Here is a 13,347-nt window from a genome sequence, read left to right as displayed (position 1 = left end):
CCTCCGTCCGGTTCCCTGCGCCCCACCGCTCCGAACTCAGACGCTGGTTTCCGGGGTGTGAGCCACCTCCCCTTTCTTCTCGGGCTCCGCCTTCAGGAAGTGCTCCACCTCCCTTGAGTCCACCCTGTCCCTGTCGTCTGCAGGGGGCTTGGGGCTCTCGCCCTCCTTGGCGGCCCCCGCGGGCTTCCTCCCGATGCAGAAGAAGTTGCCCAGCAGCAGCACCAGGGAGGCGGCCAGCACCTCGGCCCCGGCCAGGATGAACACGTACTGGTAGACGTGCGTGGCGTCCAGGAGGCGGCCTGCGGAGGGAACAGTGTCAGCATGGCCTGGCCCCCACCCCGTCGTCCCCGTGCCTTCCCGACACCTGCTGGCTGTGCGCTGGGGGCAGGGGGAGGGCTTCCTCCTGCTCAGGACCCTCCCACCGTGAGTCCCCTTCCTGGGATGGGCCAGTGCTGGAACCGGGGTCTGGCCAGGGCTCCCCGCTGCCCAGCTCACCTCCGGACGGGGGCCCGATGAGCACGGCAATGGCCTCCAGCAGCAGCACGAGGCCGATGGCGCTGGAGAAGGTGTTGGTGCCCACGATGGCCATGAGCACCTCGAACTGCAGGGCGCCCACCATGCCGTAGGAGATGCCGAAGAAGACGCAGAAGACGGCCAGGCCCCCGTAGTCGCTGGCCGTGGAGCCCGTGAGGTCTGTGAACCCGTTGAAGAACATGGCGAAGCTGAAGAGGTAGACGGAGTAGGGGCGCACCTTGGGGAGCCCCGCGATGAAGCCGGCGGCTGGGCGGGCGAAGATGTCCACGAAGCCCAGCACGGTCAGCAGGAAGGCGGCCCGCGTGTCCGGCACGCCCAGGTCCTTGGCGTAGCTCACCACGAACACCGGCGGCACGAAGAGCCCCAGCACCATGATGGAGGCGGCCGCCGCGTAGATGACGAAGCCGCGGTCCCTGAAGACGCTCAGGTCCAGCAGCCGCCTGGCTGGCCTCTGGGGCCCGGGCCCCGGCCCCCCCGCCCCCGCCCGGGGCGCCTCCAGGGGCCGCATGAGCGCGGCACACGCGCAGCAGTTGAGCAGCAGGCCGCCCAGGATGAGGAAGCCGCCACGCCAGCCGTACTGGTCCTGCAGCAGCTGCCCCAGCGGGGACAGGGCGCACAGGAACACGGGGCTGCCTGCCGCCGCCAGCCCGTTGGCCATGGGGCGCCGCTTGCTGAAGTAACGGTTGAGCATGATGAGCGAGGGCTGGAAGTTGAGCGCCAAACCCAAGCCTGCAGCAGGGGGAGCAGGGGGAGCAGAGGGTGAGAGCTGGCCCCGCCCCCTGGGCCCGCCCACCCCGCCCCTTGTGTCCCGGACACAGCTCCTGCCTAAACGGTTCTTCTTTGTGGGTCTGAGGGGTGTCGACGACGTAGGGAGACCCAGTGTATGCACAGGGCCCGTCGCCGCCGGACCCGCGGGAGACCCGGACGGGAAAGAGGGACAGGCTGGCGCCAAGGGTGGGAGGACAGGGGACTTCTCCACGGACCTGACCCGCCGCCGTCCCCACGCGCCCTGCCCCACCCCCTGGCCAGCCCGCTCACCGGTCAGGACGCCCGTGGTGAGGTACAGCTCAATGACGCTCCTGCAGAAGGAGGCGGCCACCATGCCCAGGGACGCCAGGAGGCCGCCCACCAGCATGACCGGCCGGCAGCCGAAGCGATTCACGCACACGCTGCAGAGCGGGCCTGGGGGGGACAGCGTGGAGTGGCAGCCCCCCCTCCCCCACGCCCGGCCCAGCTCCCGCCCAGCCTGAGACCACAGTTCACATGAAGGGGTTCCCCGGGGAGTATCTCTTGCTGGTGGTCCCCAGGCAAGAGGGGCCCGGCCTTGTGCGCTGGGACCGCACAGCTGGGCAGATGAGGCTGGGCCGGCGTCTCCCAAACAGGCTAGCTCCACCCGGGCCAGATGGGCCCCTCACCTGTCCCAGCCCCTCACCTGCCCCTGACCCTCACCTGCCCCAGGCCCTCACCTGCCCCTGACCCTCACCTGCCCCTGACCCTCACCTGTCCCTGACCCTCACCTGCCCCAGACCCTCACCTGCCCCTGACCCTCACCTGCCCCTGACCCTCACCTGCCCCTAACCCTCACCTGTCCCTGACCCTCACCAGACCCTGACCCTCACCTGCCCCTGACCCTCACCTGCCCCTGACCCTCACCTGTGCCGTACAGCATGGCCAGCAGGATGGAGGAGATCCAGGCCGTGTCACTGTACCCGATACCAAACTCGAGCATGAGCTCCTTGAAGAAGACGCTGACCGCCTTGGGGAAGGCGTAGGAGAAGCCTGTGATGACGAAGCAGCCCAGGAGGACGGCCCAGCCCCAGCCCCCATCAGGGGCCTTGACACCTGTGGGGCCCTCGTCCACCACGGCCCCTCCCATGGCCAGGAGGGCGGGTTCCGCGTCCCTGAGAGAGAGAGAGAGTCAGGCTCACTGGCTGTCAGGTGCCACCCAGCCACCACCCAGTAGTGAGGACAGGAGGGCATAGCACACACCAAGGGCTACACCAGGCCACGCCCCTCCTCAGCCCCGCCCCGCCCCCAGCCGGAGCCCAGCTCTGGCCGCTCCCTGATAGCCCCACCTGTGCTCTCCGCCACCCCCCCCTCCCACCCTGTGCTGGGCTGGGCCCACCCTCTCCCCCAGCGGCTCCCACTCAGCTGGCTCCCAGGGGCTGTGGAAGCAGGGCCCCCCGCCCCCCCCGCAGCTGAGGCTGAGGCTGAGGCATGCCCCTGGGGGACCTGTGGTGTCCCTTGAGACCTAAACGAGACCAGGCCAGCCTCTCTCCCCCACTGCCAGGGAGATGGGCTGCCCCGTGCTTGCACTGACCGAGGGAGAGCCTGAAGATGGGGGCAGGTTCACCCAGGGCAGGACAGGCCTCTGTCCACACGGAGGACCCACCTGGTCGCCCTGCCCACCCGATCCTAGGCACAGGCCACAGCTCCTGGGGAGAAGGGAGGCCTCCGGGACTTTCAAGGAAGAGCTGGGGCGGGCAGCAGGGGCCCAGCCCAGTTTCCCCTTGGAGGAGGCTGGAGTTTAACCCCTCGGGCGGGGACGGGGTGGGCAGGGCGTCCAATCAGCCCCCTGGAGAAAACCATGCCAGCCCAGGCTGCCCAGCCAGGCGGGAGCCGGCTGCACCCGTCGCCCCACAAACCCCGCAGCAGCCCAGAGCTGATCCCCCTTTAAATCCCAGGAATTTGGCTTGAGGCCCTGGAACCTGGGGCCCGACTTCCAGCTGGAGATCGGCCCTCCCTCTGTCTTCACCCCCCGCCCCGTGTCCCTCCGGCCGATCCTGGCACCAAAAGCCTAATCCCAGATCAGCCTGGCGGCCCCGTCCGCCCACCTCACTGGACAGAAGCTGTTCCGAGGGGAGCCGCCTCCTGGTGCGGGTGTGGGCAAGGGGGCCTGTCACGAGGCCGGGCTGGTTCAGCGCCACCCGCCTGCTGCCACTGCGTCTGTCCGTCTGTCCGTGCCCGCCGTGTGCTCTGTGGGGAGATGTGATGTGCAGCATTTGCAAATCCTGTGGTTTAAATACTCCACCTGCTCTGAGGCCAGCCACTTCCTGATGTCCCCTTCCCATCAGCCCGCCTGTCCTGGCCCCTCCCCCAGGGTGGCCCACGATGCATCAGAGGCCACAGGGACGCTGGGACAGGACTCGAGAGGACGAGGGCCTCTGTCCTGGACCAGCTGAGCTCAGGTTCAGGGTGGAGGGCAAGGGATGTGGAAATAAGACAACTCCCCACCCAGCTCCCAGCACCCTGGCCACGGTGCTGTGCCCTCAGGGGCCTGATGGGAAGGTCTGGGGGGGTCTGACAGGGGATGTTTTTCAAGGCTTCCCGTGTGATTCCAAGTGGCAGCTGCTGCCCACGAACACAGCCAGCGTCAGGTGAGGACAAGACGACACAGGCCACTGGAGCAGAACAGCCCCCCCTGCCCCCCCCCGCCCCCGCCGGGTCAGGGACTGTTCTGGGAAACCCAAGAGAAGCTCCCCCCTCTCCGCACCCCGACCTCAGTGCCCTGTGTCCTGGCCGTTCCTGCCGTCAGCGAGCAACCCTGGGGTGTTTCTGAAGCCAAGAGCTGCGCAGTACCCTGACCGGTACCCAGGGGCGCCCCAACCAAGGGAGCCCCTCCTCCTGCAAACTCGCCTGCAGCCCCCCCCCCCCCCCCGTGGCCTGGCACAGCCCGGAGTGGCCCACTGCGTCTGAGGCACACGGGGACCCCCGCAGCCCAGCGGCTCTGCAGACGGCTTCTCCCAGCTAACCCCCGGCTGCTGCAGGACCGGCCACACTGGGACGGCCCCCACCCCACTCCCCACCCCGGCCAGTCCTCGAAGGGAGGCTTCTCAGGGAGGTGTTGATTTGCACGTGGCGGGGGGATGGTGGGCCAGCAGGGAAGGAGCCGGAGAGCAGGAAGGGGGCGGCTCTAGTTTGGGGCAAAGGGAGCAGGGCCCTACATATGTAGGGATGCACCAAAGGGGCGGATGTCCATGAGCAAAACGGCCCCGTCCAGCCAGCCAGGCACAGGCCCGCTGATGTTCCGAGGAAAACCCTGCTGCTGCCAGTCTAGGCCCGGGATGGGAGGCGTGCCCCTCCAGGGCGGGGCACCGTTGGGCACCCTCCCTGCGGTGCCCAGGAAGGCGGCGGGCACAGGAGTGGGTACACACCGCCTGGGTGGCCTTTTGTGACATTTACCCTCCCAGGGAAGCATGCGAACCATGTCCCCAGCCCAGAAATAACCTCCTCTCCGCCTTGGAAAGCCGATCCCCCAGGTGGGGTGTCGTGCTGCTTCTGGGCCAGGCAGGGCTCCGGGGCCCTGCCCCCCCTCCCCCAGCCTAGACATCGGGGAGCTGAGCAGCGAAGGGCTGGAGGAGTGGGCATGGGGGTCCCCTGGAGTTTCCCGTTCAGCAGCTCACACATCTGCCATCCGGAAAGTCTGTCCCCCCAGGCTGGGTGCAGGACCCAGATGCTCCCGCCTGTGAGCAAAGCCGTGTCTGGAGGGAGGTGCTTGGGCCTTTTCCGGGTCAGGGACGGGCCCACCCCCCTGGCCCTGGGCCCTCCTTCCCCGGTGCGGCCACAGTGCCCCTGCGCGCCCCGGAGCCCTGCAGGCTCTACGGTGCGCTCCCATCTTGCAAGGCTGGCGGGGAGGGGAGCAGAAACTCTGCCCCGGCGGAGAGGGGGGCAGGTGTAGGGAGGGGGGTGGCGGGGAGAGGGAGCCAGGGACCCCGAGCTGCACACGCCCCCCAGCCAGGTGGGCGCGCCTTCCGCTCCAGCTTCCGGCTGGGCACACGGGGGTCGGGGCGCTGGGGGAGACGAGGCGGGGCGCGGGCAGGCAGGATGCTCCGCCGCCGGGACGTGGGGGACGTGACCGCGCGCCCAGGGAGGAGCCGCCGTATTGCCTGGAGTAGGCGCCCGCCCGTCCGTTACCGTAATAGCCGGCGCGCACGCCACGTGCAGGGCCGCCGGGTCGGGTCCGGGAGCCCCGGGAACCCCCGGCTCCCCCGCTTCCTTTCCCTCCGCGGGGGCGGCCCTCACCCGGGTCGCTGGGATGGCGTCCCCTACCGGCCCATTTCACAGATGGGAACGGAGGCAGCGCTGGGAGGAGACCCAGACCCTGCCCGCCCCGCCCTCCCCGCGGCCGGCCCAGCGCCCAGCGCCCAGGCCTGATTCTAGGCGCCTGATGGGTCAGTGGCTGCGTGGAGGCTTCTCCACTCATCCCCTCCACACACGCTCCCCGGCCCCTGGCCCCTGGTGGGGAGCAGGGCCCCCCCTCTTGCTGCCCCTCTCCACGGAGGTGTCCCCGGAGTCAGGGAGAGCCAGGTGGCCTCCCGGGTGGCAGCCCTGCCCCAGGTCACCTGGGGTCACTACACATTCCGCTGTGCCCAGGCCTCCCATGCCCACACCGGGCTGTCCACACACAGGCGCTGTGTGCGCTCAGGGCCCGGGCAGGCAGACCGCCCACCGCGGGAGAGGCCTCACCCCACCCACGCCCCGGAGACGGCCAACCTCCACCACACAGTCCCTCCCTCCCCAGGACCCACCTGATCCAGCAGACCCCTGGACCTCACCGTGAGGCCGGGGACCCCGGCAACCACCCCCACAGCACCCACCTGCCATCCCGCTGACCCTCAGACCTCCCAGCCCGGCCATGGTCACCACAGAGTCCCTCTGGCCCTCGCTCCTGCCCCCCAGTCTCTCACCCAGACGCCAGGCCCCCCACCTCCACCCCCACCCCCAAGATGCAACTCCCGTCCCCTCACACACCTTCGGCCACAGGCCAGGCCCACCAAGTAGGTAGGTGCGTTATCAGCCCATTTTCCTGTAAGTAAACCGAGGCCCCACCTGGGAGAGGCGGTGAGACCAGCTCAGTCCACGCGTCTGGGTGGGAACCCGCTGCCCCGGGGCAGGCCGGGGCTGGGGCGTGTGTAGGTGAGGCGGGAAGGGGAAGGAGAGGCGGGTGGGGCCGGCCCGCGGGCAACCCCCCTTCTCCCCTCTCCCTCGGGGAGTGAACCCCACCAAATATAGCCCGCAGGCCCGGGCCGGGCTATTTATACCCGGGACTCCCTGGGCCTCCGGGCGCAGCCACCTCCTGGCGGGAGCCCAGCCCCCGGGGGCCGCCCGACGGAGGGGCGCCCCGGCCGGGCAGGGGGAGGGGACAGCGGGCGGCCCGGGTCCGAGGCACCGCCGGCTCTCCGGGACCCCTGGTTCGGGACCCGGGCAGGAGGGGCGGCTAGTCCGAGCCCGGGCATCCGGACCAGGAGGGGAAGGGGCGAGGGGGGCGAACGCGGGGACTCCGCGCCGGGCGGTTCGGAGGGTCCCGGGTTCAAGCCTCCGGCCCGGGTCCCGCGGAGCGTCCGGCCGAGCCTACCTGCGCCCGCTCGCCGGCCCGCGTCCGCCCGCCCAGCTGCCTGGCCCGCGCGCGCTGGGGGCTCTCGGTGCTCCGGTCGCTGGCGCGGCACGTCCCCCGCTCACGTCACGGCCGCTGGCGCCGCCCCGCTGCCCCGCCCGGACCCCGCGCCTCAGCGGGGGGGAGGCCTCCGTGCGCCCCGACGGCGCGTCGCCGGCCCAGGGACCCCGTCGCAGACCCTCCCGGGAGGCGTGGCCTCTCGCCGGCCAGTCCCGCGCCCTCCGAGCTCTGGTTCCCGCCCCCCATCCACCCGCAGTGCCTCTCGGTGCGCTCGGTTCCCCGCTCGGCTAGCGGCCGGGATGTCCGGGCCGGGATCCCCCTCGCCCCCACGCCCGGGCCGCGCGCAGCCACCTGAACCCCACGTGGCGAGGTGTCCGCGGTCCCCGCGGGGTCCCCCCTCCGGCCCCCCGTCTCAGCCCTGGGTCCGCGGGCCTCCCCCCCGCCCCCGCCCCCCCGGCCAGCAGCCACCCTGGGGGCTGCGCTCCCCTCCAGACCTGCCTGTCCCCCGGGGCGATCTCGGGCAAGGCCGGCATCCCTCCGAACTTCCGTCTCTCTCTGCCGCGAAGGCGCGGCCCCTCCCCTCGCGCACCCAGAAGCGGGACGGCGCGCCGCTCCCCATCCCCGCACCGTGCAGACCCGCGCCCAGGGCGGGGGCGGGCCCCGCCGGTCGGAAGCAGGGTGCTCAAGCCCCACTTTTGGACAAAGCTCCGGCTTGGGGGAGGTGCCGCGAATGTGGCTTTGGGTGGGGGTGGGGGGCGCAGGAGCCGAGCTGGGACCCCAGGCACACTTTCCACCTAACCGTCGGGAATGGCCCCCCAAGTCTCCCAGTGAGGGGCGAGGGGCTGGCCGTTCTGGGCTTTATCACAGCGACCCCAGCTGGTCCAGAATTGGGGGGGCGGGGGATGGGGGGAGGCAGGGCTTGCAGAGTGAGCATCAGTGATGGGTCACCCCTCCAGGGGCCTGTGGCGCCCCCGCCCCCACAGCAAAGGAGGGGCAAAATCGGCCTCCTGGCCCCGCCCCTTCTGAGACACCAAGTCCACTGAGGCCTCTGCTTTTTTTTTTTTTAATATATTTTTATTGATTTTTTTACAGAGAGGAAGGGAGAGGGATAGATAGCTAGAAACATCGATGAGAGAGAAACATCGACCAGCTGCCTCCTGCACACCTCCTACTGGGGATGTGCCCACAACCAAGGTACATGCCCCCGACCGGAATCGAACCTGGGACCCCTCAGTCCGCAGGATGACGCTCTATCCACTGAGCCAAACCGGCTAGGGCGGCCTCTGCTTTTTAAAAATATATTATTTATTGATTTCAGAGAGGAAGGGAGAGGGAGAGAGAGAGAAACATCCATGATGAGAGGGAATCATCCATCAGCTGCCTCCTGCACACCCCGGACAGGGGATCGAGCCTGCAACACCCTCTGTAACCAGGGCGTGCGCCCTGACCAGGAATCGAACCCTGACCTCCTGGTTCATAGGTCGATGCTCAACCACTGAGCCGTGCGGCCAGGCCTCCGCCTTTATTTTGGATGCCGAGACGCCCGCCCTGCCCCGGCCCACCCTGTCCCTGTCCTTGATGCCCGTTGTTGGAAGTCACTGCGCAGGTCCCCTCAGGCCCTGGAATGGCTCCCAGGAGCACCTCCTGGCCGGTCCCCCTTCCCGATGCGTCTCTGTCTGGAGGAGATGGACGACGGAGGGGGCCGAGACCCCCACTCTGCCTGTGTGCGCAGACGGAAGGGTTCCGAAAATGCCGGAAACCTGGAGAAGCTCCAGAGGGTCGCGGCACCCCAGGGAGGGCGTGGGACAGACCTCCCGTTCCCACCTTTGGGCCTGATGGAGCCATGCAGGCCTCCCATCCTCAAAACGTCCCCGCAGCTCCAGGCCTGTGGTGCTCCCAGCCACCACCCGTGGACAGGATCGGGCGGAACAGGCTGGGTCGGGTGAAGAAAGCTGAGTCATGGCACGGGCATGCCTGCCACCCGTGACCCCTGCCCTGGGGTCCAGGCTCCTGACCCCGCTCTCCGTAGGGGCCTGGCGCACAGCCAGTCTTCACTCGCCCTCCACACCTGCGGCCACAGTGTCCCCGGCTCCAGGCTGGAGAAGCAGCCAGGGCAACCGGCCACTCGCTGTTCCCTCCCATCTCTTCGAGCTCCAGAGCAATTAACGTATTAACCAGCTCCCAGAAAAACTAACCTATTAACGGCTTGGCCAGCCCGGCTGTGGGCAGAGGCCAGACCCCCAGCCGGCCTGCCCAGCCCGGCCTGACTCAGCTGGGCTCCCTGCCCAGGGTGGGTGTTAGGATTGGCTGTGAAGGAAGGGGTGGGTGTCATACTCGGGAATCGCTCCTCTCCCCCGCGCCCCACCCTCTGCTTTAAGGGTCTGGATTGGCCTGTTCTGGGTGTATCTGTGTGACAGGCCACTTTCACTTAATGCAATGTTTTCCAGGTTCATCCATGTGCAGCTTTATCACTTCATTCCTTTTTTTTTTTTTTGTTGTTAATCCTCACCCGAGGATATTTTTCCATTGATTTTGGTCCACGGGCCGGCCCTCTATCCACTGAGCCAAACCAGCCAGGGCACTTCATTCCTTTCTATGGCTGAATGATTCCATCCATCCATTCCACTGTATGGATGGACCACATTCATCTGTCGATGGGCATTTAGGTCATTTTTCACTTTTTTCCCCTTAATTTCTTTGTTTTTTTAATCCTCACCCGAGGATATTTTTCCATTGATTTTTAGAGAGAGTGGAAGAGAGAAAGACAGAGAGAAATATTGATGTGAGAGAAACACATCGATTGGTTGCCTCCTACATAACCCCTGACCCGGACCCGGGCCGGGGAGGAGCCTGCAACCGAGGTACATGCCCTTGACGGGAATCGAACCCGGGACTGATGCTTGATCCACTGAGCCAAACCAGCTAGAGCACTTTTTATTTTCTTAGCGAGGGGGAAGGGATAGGGAGAGAGAGAGAAAGAGAAAGAAACATTGATGAAAGAGTGGGACATCAATTGGCTGCCTCCTACACACCCCCAACTGGGGATAGAGCCTGAAACCAACCAGGGCATGTGCCATGACTGGGAATTGAACCCGTGACCTCTCGGTGCATGGGATCCCCAACCAACTAAGCCGCACCGGCCAGGGCCACTCTCACCTTTTTGCCGTCAAGAACAACACATTCCTGTCAAGTCTCTGTGGACTGTTTTCATTTCTCTTGGTACAAAGGCAGGCGAGGGCCTGCTGGGTCACACAGTCCTCCATGGGCTTTTTGAGGAACCGCGCACCACCCCCAGAGGGCGAGGCCTTGCTCAACCTTCCTGTGCCCACCGCAGCCCTTCCCATGAGTCAGCACCCACTTCGCTCAGCCAACCACGGGGGCGGGGAGAGGCGGGGGGCGCCCAGGGGCCACGCAGGCTCTTGGCTTCCCCTTGGTTCCTCCTCCTCCTCCTCCTTTTTTAAAATACATTTTTATTGATCTCAGAGAGGAAGGGAGAGGGAGAGATAGAAACATCAATGATGAGAGAGGATCATTGATCAGATGGCTCCTGCACGCCCCACCCTGGGGATCGAGCCCACAACCCGGGCATGTGCCCTGACCGGGAATCGAACCGTGACCTCCTGGTTCATAGGGCGACGCTCAACCACTGAGCCACACCGGCCGGGCTGGTTTCCTCCTCGCTCAGAGGGTTGGACCTCCCGGTCTCTGGGTTGGGTTACGCACCTGAGACCCAACAGCCCGAGTCACCTTCTGCTCACAGTCTGCCCTCTACGCAGCGGGCAGGATGGCAAGGTAGGTGGGCGCCAGCCCCCCTTCAAGACAGCCACGGGGGGGGGTCCATGTGGCCAGGTGCCCCACTGGGTGCCCACCATCAGGGCATCTCTCACTGGACTGTCCTGGGACCCTGACAGCGCTGCCTCTGGTCTGTGATCTCAGGGAAACAGCTGTGTGGGCCCCCGAACCCCTCGTCCCTTCCGGGAGCGCTGTCCTCCCCCCACCAGAGTCCCTTACTGGTCGCGGGGCCCTGAGGGCCAGCCTGCTGCCTGCTTCACAGGGCACCCCTTGTTCCTGAGGGCAGGGACCATCTTGCTGCCATCCAGAGTCTGGCCCACAGAGGGGGGGCATCTCTGTCCTCACATGACCCCTCCTCCCTGTTCACGTGGCCCACCCCTTTGCTCACATGCCTACTCTCTGCAGTTCCACCCTTTGATCACATGACCACACCCTGTTCACGTGGCCACCCCTTGTTCACGTGACTAATCCCTCACTTGGCCACACCTGTGTTCACTGAACCCCCCATCTGGATCCCCTTTCCCCCAGGACTCTGCCAGGGGCGGTTTGCCTGGCCATCTGTGCCCACCCCCCCTCTGGAGGCAGCCACACAGGCACTTGCTGGCTGTGAGGTGTAGGGACATCCTGTGAGCAGAAGGTGCACCTTTCTGGTCCTGGCCCTCTGGAAGCCTCAACGGGTCTGGGGGCGGGGGGAGGGTCAGTTCTTGGGTTTGGGAGACAGAGGAGGAGCCAGGAAGACACACGCCCCTATAAGAGGGCGGTTGGAGCTGGCCCCTGCCCCAGGAAGAGAGGCCATGCTGTGCTGGGGCCACCTTTGGGGTCAGTGCTAGGGTCAGGGTTCATGCTGGGCTTGGGGTGGGTCAGGGTTAGGGGGCCATAGGTGGTGAGCTGTGGTGCTCATAGCTGTTGTTAGGATTTCGCCTTACTTTTTAAAAAGATATTTTTATTGATTTGAGAGAGGGAGAGGGAGAGATAGAAACATCAATGAGAGAGACAATCATGGATCGATCGGCTGCCTCCTGCACATGTCCCACTGGGGACTGAGCCCACAACCCAGGCATGTGCCTGACGGGGAATTGAACTGTGACCTCCTGGTTCATAGGTCGATGAGCCACACCATGGGGCCCCTTTACTGGGACTCACCCAGCACCCTATAGAGCACATGTTTTGGACCTGCAAAGCGATGGGAAAGGGTGTCACCCCAGTTTTATAGAGAAGCAAACCCAGTCCCAGGAAGCTACAGCAAGGCAGGAGAGTAGTTGGGATTTGAACCCGGGCTCTGTCACAGCAAGTCAAAGGTCAGGGCCCCTCTCCAGCTCCTCCCGTGGGCCACAGCTTTTTTCTGTTTCTTCCCCGTGACAGGCTCACCTCGCCCACCTCCCAGGCTGCCTGGCTCATCCATCTGCCTCTGACCTTTAACTCCTCCCGGACCTCTCTCCAGGAGCCGCCTCCGACGGCACAGCCTTTCTTAGGGTTGACTGGGTTGGGACGTTGGTCCAGCACTGGCAGGGCCAGGGAATCAGCCCTGGACAGCAGGCAGCCATCCGGTGGGATCCACGGAGACGGACAGGAGGGGCGGGACCAGGGCTGTGCAGGAAGTCCCAGCCTCTGTGCCCATCACTGCCGGAGCCCCACGGTGCCACCGCCGGGCGGGCTGAGCACACGCTTCGTCTCCACTTGGGACAGCTGCGCCCTCCCCGGCCCCCCTGGACGCTCCGACGCTGGGACGGGTGTCCCGGCGGCAGCACCGGTTGCCTGCAAAAGTGGTTGTTTCCTTCGGAAACGTATCGCTGAGCCCGCGAACTAAAGCACACGAGCCGTGCGTGCACCCGCGCGGGCAAATCCTCACAAACCAAACCTGGCCGCGGCGCCCCGAACAGGAGACCGGCCGGCCCGTGCCCGCCGCGGCCGTCCCCGCCGCGTGCAGCCCCGGCCCCACGTGCGCCACCGGCCCGCGCGCCCGCTCAGGTCCACCCTCGGGGAGCTCGCTTCCTGGCGCCCCGAGCTCAGCTGGTGAAGCCTCAGTCGCCTCCCGTCCACCCCGCCACCCCCCGGCGGTCCGGGGCCCTCCTCACGAGGCTGACCCCACTAGAGTCGGCGGGGACCCCACGCGCCCCCTGACGCCCGGGTGCCAGACAGGGTGTGGCGGGGAGGGAGGAACCGGAAGAAGTCCGGCTTGTGTTTCCGACCGGCGGGACCCAAGCGCTGCACCGAGCTCGCCCGGACCCCGGTGGACGGACTCGCGTTGCTATGGCAACGCGGCGGGACCAGCGGTGGTTCTAGGCGGGCGTTCCGGGTGAGGTAAGGGCGCGGGGCGCGGGGCGCGGGGGTGGGAGGGGCCTCTACTCGCCGCTTCCGGTCGCTTTCCTTGGAAAACCTCGGGACTGAAGTCCGGCCCAGTCTGCGCACCCAGAGCCCGGGCGGGGTCCGGTAGGGCGCCCCGCAGGCCGCGAGGCCCGCGCGCAGAGCCACGCTGTGCCCGGCTCGGCAGTCCCCGCGGACGCCCGCGCCAGGTTCGCCGACTGTTCACCTCCTGCCCCTGCGGCGCCGGATCCGTGCCCAGGCAGCCCGGTCCAGGGCGATGAGGCCGTCGGCCCAGCCACCCTGGCGGAACCTGCGGTTCTGAC

General features: G+C 66.9%; 1 protein-coding gene across 3 annotated transcripts; it reads right to left on the bottom strand.

The window, feature by feature from the left end:
• Positions 1 to 36: 36 nt before the first annotated feature.
• Positions 37 to 12,735, bottom strand: SLC16A3 (solute carrier family 16 member 3). 3 transcript variants are annotated; one of them, XM_054709730.1, is made up of 6 exons: positions 12,134 to 12,735; positions 3,369 to 3,510; positions 2,188 to 2,435; positions 1,573 to 1,716; positions 496 to 1,263; positions 37 to 299 (listed from the first exon to the last, which is right to left on the bottom strand). In XM_054709730.1, the coding sequence occupies exons 3-6, from the start codon at positions 2,408 to 2,410 to the stop codon at positions 37 to 39; spliced, it is 1,398 nt and encodes a 465-aa protein (XP_054565705.1). In that variant the 5' UTR covers positions 2,411 to 2,435; positions 3,369 to 3,510; positions 12,134 to 12,735. The 3 variants fall into 3 exon arrangements, with proteins under 3 accessions (XP_054565705.1, XP_054565704.1, XP_008153193.1); XM_054709729.1 differs by lacking the exon at positions 12,134 to 12,735 and adding an exon at positions 7,423 to 7,476; XM_008154971.3 differs by lacking the exon at positions 12,134 to 12,735 and adding an exon at positions 6,890 to 7,032.
• Positions 12,736 to 13,347: the final 612 nt, after the last annotated feature.

The sequence above is a fragment of the Eptesicus fuscus genome, chromosome 20 (assembly GCF_027574615.1).
Source record: "Eptesicus fuscus isolate TK198812 chromosome 20, DD_ASM_mEF_20220401, whole genome shotgun sequence".
Taxonomy (NCBI): domain Eukaryota; kingdom Metazoa; phylum Chordata; class Mammalia; order Chiroptera; family Vespertilionidae; genus Eptesicus; species Eptesicus fuscus.
The sequence above is the reverse complement of the archived record's forward strand: the minus strand, read 5'-3'. Positions and strand labels throughout refer to the sequence as shown.

Excerpts from the sequence above, each read along its gene's own strand:
- SLC16A3 (XM_054709730.1), bottom strand. The coding sequence starts at position 2,410 with ATGGGAGGGGCCGTGGTGGACGAGGGCCCCACAGGTGTCAAGGCCCCT. Across the intron at positions 1,717-2,187 it reads GGCCATGCTGTACGGCACAG|GCCCGCTCTGCAGCGTGTGC; the intron begins GTGAGGGTCAGG and ends TGTCCCCCCCAG. Across the intron at positions 1,264-1,572 it reads CACCACGGGCGTCCTGACCG|GCTTGGGTTTGGCGCTCAAC; the intron begins GTGAGCGGGCTG and ends CCCCTGCTGCAG.